Source organism: Heterodontus francisci, chromosome 28 (assembly GCF_036365525.1).
Source record: "Heterodontus francisci isolate sHetFra1 chromosome 28, sHetFra1.hap1, whole genome shotgun sequence".
Classification (NCBI taxonomy): domain Eukaryota; kingdom Metazoa; phylum Chordata; class Chondrichthyes; order Heterodontiformes; family Heterodontidae; genus Heterodontus; species Heterodontus francisci.
Window position 1 is genome coordinate 1,551,391 of NC_090398.1, and position 8,134 is coordinate 1,559,524.

Consider the following 8,134-nt stretch of genomic DNA (forward strand, 5'->3'; position numbering starts at 1 on the left):
TGCCCTACTTTTCCGCCTTGTGGGAATTACCTCGACTGTACCCGAACTAGCTCCTCTTTAAAGGCAGGCCATTGTTCAGCTACGGTTTTGCCTGCCAAACTTTGATTCCAGTTTACTTGGGCCAGACCATTCTCACCCCATTGAACTTGGCCCTCCGCCAGTTAATTATTCTTTAACCTGGATTGCTCCTTGTCCATTTCCATAGCAACCTAAACCTTATAATACGATGACCACTGTCCCCGAAATGTTCCCCTACTGACACTTGATCCACTTGTCCCACCTCATTCCCCTGAAGCAGGTCCAGCACGGCCTTCTTCCTTATTGAACTGGGAAACAAACTGATATAGAAAATTCTCCTGCACAAACTCTAAAAACTCGGCCCCCCTCTCTGCCCTTTACACGATTACTATCCCAATCTATATTCAGATAATTCAAGTTCCCCTTTAGAACGACTATATACATTTTGCACCTCTCTGTAATTTACCAGTAAATTCCTTCCTCTATATCTTCCCCACTAGTTGGTGGCCTTTCGAATACAGCTAGCAAAGTAATGGTAACCTCTGTTAACTCTAACCAGATCGGTTCTGTCCTTCACTCCCTCGAGCACATCCTCTCTCTCTCCAGCACTGGCAGGTTCAGGAGAGCCACGATCGGTGCCACGCAGGCCCAGGCTGCTGCCGTCCGGGGAAACCGGACCCTCAGTGCCCAGTGGTGCTCGCGGGCCTCCTGCGAGATCATCGGCCGTCTCTCCCTCCCAGTGAAAGTCAGCAGTATTCCCCCAGCCGTGCTGCAGCCACTGAGGTAGCACGAGGACAGACAGAGGCACCTGCAAAAACAGACAACTGAGGGAACGTGGTGCAGGGCACAATTTCAAAATGTGCGGACGACGGAAAACGTGGAAGTGTTGTGAACCGTGAGGAGGATAGTGATAGACTTCAAACAGACATAGACAGGTTGGTGGAATGGGTGGATATGTGGCAGATAATATTTAACACAGAAAAGTGTGAAGTGATTCATTGTGGTAGGAAGAATGAGGAGAGGCAATATAAAATAAATTGTACAATTCTAAAGGGGGTGCAGGAGCAGAGGGACCTGGGGGTATATGTGTATAAATCATTGAAGGTGGCAGGACAGGTTGAGAGAGAGTGGTTAATAAAGCAGACGGGATCCTGGGCTTTATAAATAGAGGCAGAGAGTACAAAAATAAGGAAGTTCTGGTGAATCTTTATAAAACACTGGTTCAGCCTCAACTGGAGTATTGTGTCCAGTTCCGGGCTCCACACTTTAGGAAGGATGTGAAGGCGTTAGAGAGGGTGCAGAAAAGATTCAGGAGAATGGTTCCCAGGGATGAGGAACTTCAGTTAACGTGGATAGATTGGAGAAGCTGGGACTGTTCTCCTTGGGGAAGAGAAGGTTGAGAGGAGATTTGATCGAGGTGTTTAAAATCACGAGGGGGGGGTCTGGACAGAGTAGATCAGGAGAAACCGTTCCCAGTGGCGGAAGGATCCGGAACCAGAGGACACTGATTTAAGGTGATTGACACAAGAAGCAACAGTGACAAGAGGGAAAACTATTTCACACAGCGAGTGGTTAGGATCTGGAATGCTCTGTCTGAGAGTGTGGTGGAGGCAGATTCAATCGAGGCTCTCAAAAGGGAATTGAATTGGTGGATCCAGGTTTTAGGGTCGGCCTTGAAAGAGGAGAGGGAGGGAGACGGAGAGGTATCGGGAGGTCCCCACGTTTAAGGAAGGTCTTCAGAGGCCGTGAGTAGTGCATCAGGCCCACCCACTCATTTGGGGGGTAAGAGGAGGAAATGGAGAGAAATCGTGTTACACTGTATCTAATCCCCACCCCGCTCCTCTTTCTACCCCGAAACATCACTTCCACAGCCCAGAGAGGATAAAGGTCAGGGCTGAGGGGAACGAGGTGATTGGAGGACCATGAGAGGGCCGAAGGAATCAGGATCTCAGGCCGTGGCTATTTTCAGGTGAGCTCACTGATGACAAAGCAGCAGAGATCCTGTTCCACAGCAAACATCTCGAGAATAAACAAGAGGGGGAGCACCAAACACTCTCAGAACCGAATGGCCTCTTCCTGTTCCTGTCCCTTAACTGCTTATCAAATTACAAAGGATACACAGCACAGAAATCGGCAATTCAGACTCACTGGTCCGTGCTGGTTATCTCAGTTCCACAAGCCTCCGTCCACCACCCTCTGCATCTTACTCATTGTTATTTTCAAATAACTCAACTCTATCTCTGAAACCTCCTCCAGCCCCTACAACCCTCCCTATCTCTGTAACCTCCTCCAGCCCCTACAACCTTCCCTATCTCTGTAACCTCCTCCAGCCCCTACAACCTTCCCTATCTCTGTAACCTCCTCCAGCCCCTACAACCTTCCCTATCTCTGTAACCTCCTCCAGCCCCTACAACCTTCCCTATCTCTGTAACCTCCTCCAGCCCCTACAACCTTCCCTATCTCTGTAACCTCCTCCAGCCCCTACAACCCTCCCTATCTCTGAAACCTCCTCCAGCCCCGACAACCCTCCCTATCTCTGAAACCTCCTCCAGCCCCTACAACCTTCCCTATCTCTGTAACCTCCTCCAACCCCTACAACCTTCCCTATCACTGTAACCTCCTCCAACCCTCCCTGTGACTGTAACCTCCTCCAGCCCCTACACCCCTCATCTCTGTAACCTCCTCCAGTCCCTACAACCCTCCCTATCTCTGTAACCTCCTCCAGCCCCTACAACCTTCCCTATCTCTGTAACCTCCTCCAGCCCCTACAACCTTCCCTATCTCTGTAACCTCCTCCAGCCCCTACAACCTTCCCTATCTCTGTAACCTCCTCCAGCCCCTACAACCCTCCCTATCTCTGAAACCTCCTCCAGCCCCGACAACCCTCCCTATCTCTGAAACCTCCTCCAGCCCCTACAACCTTCCCTATCTCTGTAACCTCCTCCAACCCCTACAACCTTCCCTATCACTGTAACCTCCTCCAACCCTCCCTGTGACTGTAACCTCCTCCAGCCCCTACACCCCTCATCTCTGTAACCTCCTCCAGTCCCTACAACCCTCCCTATCTCTGTAACCTCCTCCAGCCCCTACAACCTTCCCTATCTCTGTAACCTCCTCCAGCCCCTACAACCTTCCCTATCTCTGTAACCTCCTCCAGCCCCTACAACCTTCCCTATCTCTGTAACCTCCTCCAACCCTCCCTATCACTGTAACCTCCTCCAGCCCCTACACCCCTCATCTCTGTAACCTCCTCCAGTCCCTACAACCCTCGCTATCTCTGTAACCTCCTCTAGCCCCGACAACCCTCCCTATCTCAGTAACTTCCTCCAGTCCCTACAACAATCCCTATCTCTAACCTCCTCCAGTCCCTACAATCCACCCTATCACTGTAACCTCCTCTAGCCCCTACAACCCTGCCCACCTCTGTAATCTCCTCCAGCCCCTACAACCCTCCCTATCTCTGTCACCTCATCCAGCCCATACAACCCTCCCTATCACTGTCACCTCCTCCAGCCCCTGCAACCCTCCCCAACTCTCTAACCTCCTCCAGCCCCTACAACCCTCCCTGTCTCTGTAACCTCCTCCAGCCCCGACAACCCTCCCTATCTCTCTAAACTGCTCCAGTCCTGACAACCCTCCCTATCTCTGTAACCTCCTCTAGCCCCGACAACCCTCCCCATCTCTCTAACCTGCTCCAGTCCCGACAACCCTCCCTATCTCTGTAATCTCCTCCAGCCCCTACAACCCTCCTGATCTTTAACCTCCTCCAGCCCCTACAATCCTCGCTATCTCTGTAACCTCCTCCAGCTCCAACAACCCTCCCTATCTCTGTAACTTCCTCCAGCTCCAACCCTCCCCATCTCTGTAACCTCCTCCAGCCCCTACAACCCTCCCCATCTCTAACCTCCGTCAGCCCCGACAACCCTCCCCATCTCTGTATCCTCCTCCAGCCCCTACAACCCTCCCCATCTCTCTAACCTGCTCCAGCCCCGACAACCCTCCCTATCTCTGTAACCTCCTCCAGTCCCTACAACCCTCCCCATCTCTCTAACCTGCTCCAGCCCCGACAACCCTCCCTATCTCTGTAACCTCCTCCAGTCCCTACAACCCTCCGAGATCTCTGCGCTCCTCCAATTCCGGCCTCTTGAGCATCCCCCGATTTTAATCTCTCCGCCATTGGTGGCCGTGCCTTCAGCTGCCTGGGCCCTGAGCTCTGGAATTCCCTCCCTGAACCTCTCCACCTCTCTCTCTCTCCTCCTTTAAGACACTGCTTAAAACCTCCCTCTTTCACCCAGCTTTTGGTCACCTAATAGCTCCTGATGTGACTCTGGGTCCTGTGAAGCATCTTGGGAGGCTCAGCACTGTTGATGGTGCTTTATAAACGTATGTTGTTTTCATCGCTGAGTCAATTAATGTCGAGGTTATGTTACTGAGCCTAATGTAATTCAAAGGTTGGACTGACCTTGGTGCAACTGAAGGGACAGATTGGCGCTGGAGTAATGAACGGCAATGGGATGCACACTTCCAGTTTCTCCCTCCTCGGAGGAGTTGGTCCCTTTAAGGACAGCCATACATTGCTGGGCAAAGGAACTGAGCAGCTGAGCGACCAGGAGAGGCATTAAACTTAGCATCTGTCAGCAGAGCGATAAAACTCTTTAAATGGGCAGGTTTGAAATCACTGCTGTTAATTTATCACAGGCCTCTCGTTGTCGACACATTGTCAAATATCACCGCAGTCAGTGAGCGTGGGTGCAGCTGCACTCAGTCACCCCTTTCACCCTGACCATTCCAGGGAATCGTTCACACTGGATACCATGATCTGCTTAACAGTGCAATAAATCACCCAGCAGTGTCAACGCTCCCTTTCAATATTGCCTGCCGTTAATTAAAGGGCCGTCAGCAAGTGAAACACCGAAGGGCTTTTTACAGAGGCTTTCAAATTGAGGTAGTCTGAGAGTACAAAAGGAAGTTAGGAGGTGAACTTTTATAAAACACGGGTTCAGCCTCAACTGGAGTATTGTGTCCAGTTCCGGGATCCACACTTTAGGAAGGATGTGAAGGCGTTAGAGAGGGTGCAGGAAAGATTCAGGAGAATGGTTCCCAGGGATGAGGGACTTCAGTTAACGTGGATAGATCGGAGAAGCTGGGAGTGTTCTCCTTGGGGAAGAGAAGGTTGAGAGGAGATTTGATCGAGGTGTTCAAAATCGTGAGGGGGGGTCTGGACAGAGTAGATCAGGAGAAACCGTTCCCATTGACGGAAGGATCCGGAACCAGAGGACACTGATTTAAGGTGATTGACACAAGAAGCAACAGAGACAAGAGGGAAAACTATTTCACACAGCGAGTGGTTAGGATCTGGAATGCTCTGTCTGAGAGTGTGGTGGAGGCAGATTCAATCGAGGCTGTCAAAAGGGAATTGGAGAGGAAGAATGTGCAGGGTGACGGAGAGAAGGAGGGGGAGTGGGGCTAGGTGAGCTGCTGTTGTAGAGAGACAGCATGAACACGATGGGCTGAACAGCCTCTTTCTGTGCTGTAACCAATGATTCTAAGTCTTCCGACAATTATACAGGGCACTGGTCAGACCACAGTTGGACTATTGTGTGCATGTTTGGTCTCCTTATCTAAGGAAGGATATACGTGCCCTCGAGGGAAGCAACGAAGGTTCACTGGACTGATTCCTGGGATGTGGGGAGTGTCCGATGAGGAGACATTGAGCAGACTGGGCCGATATTCCCCGGAGTTTCGAAGAATGAGAGGTGATCTCATTGAAACGTATAAAATTCAGAGAGGGTTTGACAGGGTAGATGCTGAGAGGCTGTTTCCCCCCCCCCCCCCCGGATGGAGAGTCTGGAACTGGGGGAGGGGATGGGTATCACAGTCTCAGGATAAGGGGTCGGCCATTTTGGACTGAAATGAGGAGAAATGTCTCCACTCCGAGGGTTGTGAACCTTTGGAATTCTCTCCCCCAGAGAGCTGTGGATGCTCAGTCATTGAGTATATTCAAGACGGAGATCGAGGGATTTTTGGACACTGAGGGAATTGAGGGATACGGGGAGAGGGCGGGAAGGTAGAGATGAGGTAGTGGATCAGCCCTGATCGTATTGAATGGGAGAGCAGGCCCGAGGAGCCGAATGGCCTCCCCCTGCTCCTGTTAAAATCTCCCTCTTTGACCGAGCTTTAGGTCACCAATCCATTTGCGGCTCGGGGGTTCAAATGTTCTCTGATTTACGCTGCTGTGAAGGGCCTGGATGGACGTTTACGATGTTAAAGCGGCGACACAAATGCACATTGTCGTATCAACGGCAGCAGTTGTTGTATCAGTTGCAAGGTGGGTCGGAGTCCTGAATCGAGAGCAGGCGGGGAGTGGTGGGGGGGGGGGGCGCGGATTCCAGTCCCTGGATACATCACTGCGGGTGGCGTCCAGCGGCTGATGTGAAACAAATAAAATCTCCGGCGCAGACCTCACCCTTTCGCTATTTTATTTTTAGAAAAAAAAACGCACGCAACCTTCACAGTACTTGGCAAATCTTCTCATCGACAGACGCTGGAGGGGTAACACTCAGACACGAAGACACCACCCCATCCAGGAAAGAGGGTCATCTCAAAAGCACGAGTCCTAGACCTCGCTACTGTCACCCCGTCTTCTCGTGGGGACTGCCCCCTCTGTGTGTGTGTGTGTGTGGGGGGGTGGGGAGAACAGGCAGAATTTGTAATTGGCTTTTATGCCTACAAAAATGGGTATTAATTTGCGATTCAGCTGTACAGAAATGAATGGAGGGGCTGCGAATATTGAACAGGAGACTATTACAGGCAATTGGCCCATTTCTTCTTCAATCGCCCGCTGCTCCTGGTTCCAATCTCAGCAGCAACCCCCCTCATTACCTCCTCGGTTTACTAAATCTCACGGGGACGTGTGCAGGGGGCATTGCGGATGGGTCGATGCAGGATTTGCGGGAGGTGGGAAACGGGCCTGGACAGAGACGGGCGTGTGCTGGCCGACAAGGGAGACCAGGCGTGAGCAGGGATTGTCGAGGTGGGGGAGGCATAGAGTCGAGTGGGGATTGGCACAGAGGGGTTCAGGAAATGAAAGACTCGGGTGTTTGACAGAAGCGGCTCAAGCCTGAGAGGCAGCAGTTTCACGAGGACAGACAGTCTGAGGGGCCAGAGTTACTGGGTGAGGGGGGAGAGGAGTGACAGTCTGAGGGGCCAGAGTTACTGGGTGAGGGGGGAGAGGAGTGACAGTCTGAGGGGCCAGAGTTACTGGGTGAGGGGGGAGAGGAGTGACAGTCTGAGGGGCCAGAGTTACTGGGTGAGGGGGGAGAGGAGTGACAGTCTGAGGGTCCAGTGTTACTGGGTGAGGGGGGAGAGGAGTGACAGTCTGAGGGGCCAGAGTTACTGGGTGAGGGGGGAGAGGAGTGACAGTCTGAGGGGCCAGAGTTACTGGGTGAGGGGGGAGAGGAGTGACAGTCTGAGGGGCCAGAGTTACTGGGTGAGGGGGGAGAGGAGTGACAGTCTGAGGGTCCAGTGTTACTGGGTGAGGGGGTGAGGAGTGACAGTCTGAGGGGCCAGAGTTACTGGGTGAGGGGGGAGAGGAGTGGCAGTCTGAGGGTCCAGTCTTACTGGGTGAGGGGGGAGAGGAGTGACAGTCTGAGGGTCCAGTGTTACTGGGTGAGGGGGGAGAGGAGTGACAGTCTGAGGGTCCAGTGTTACTGGGTGAGGGGGGAGAGGAGTGACAGTCTGAGGGGCCAGAGTTACTGGGTGAGGGGGGAGAGGAGTGACAGTCTGAGGGGCCAGAGTTACTGGGTGAGGGGGGAGAGGAGTGGCAGTCTGAGGGTCCAGTCTTACTGGGTGAGGGGGGAGAGGAGTGACAGTCTGAGGGTCCAGTCTTACTGGGTGAGGGGGGAGAGGAGTGACAGTCTGAGGGTCCAGTCTTACTGGGTGAGGGGGGAGAGGAGTGACAGTCTGAGGGTCCAGTGTTACTGGGTGAGGGGGGAGAGCAGTGACAGTCTGAGGGTCCAGTGTTACTGGGTGAGGGGGGAACGGAGTGACAGTCTGAGGGTCCAGTGTTACTGGGTGAGGGGGACAGGAGTGACAGTCTGAGGGTCCAGTGTTACTA

At 52.8% G+C, this 8,134-nt stretch overlaps 1 protein-coding gene across 1 annotated transcript in view; it reads right to left on the minus strand.

The window, feature by feature from the left end:
• Positions 1–514: 514 nt before the first annotated feature.
• LOC137385187 (pre-mRNA-processing factor 19-like) overlaps positions 515–8,134 on the minus strand; it is a 68,776-nt gene continuing 61,156 nt past the window's right edge. The window contains exons 15-16 of the mRNA XM_068060173.1: positions 4,481–4,616; positions 515–826 (exon numbers count right to left, since the gene is read on the minus strand). Coding sequence (XP_067916274.1) covers positions 515–826; positions 4,481–4,616 — 448 coding nt within the window. The remainder of the gene's footprint in view (positions 827–4,480; positions 4,617–8,134) is intronic.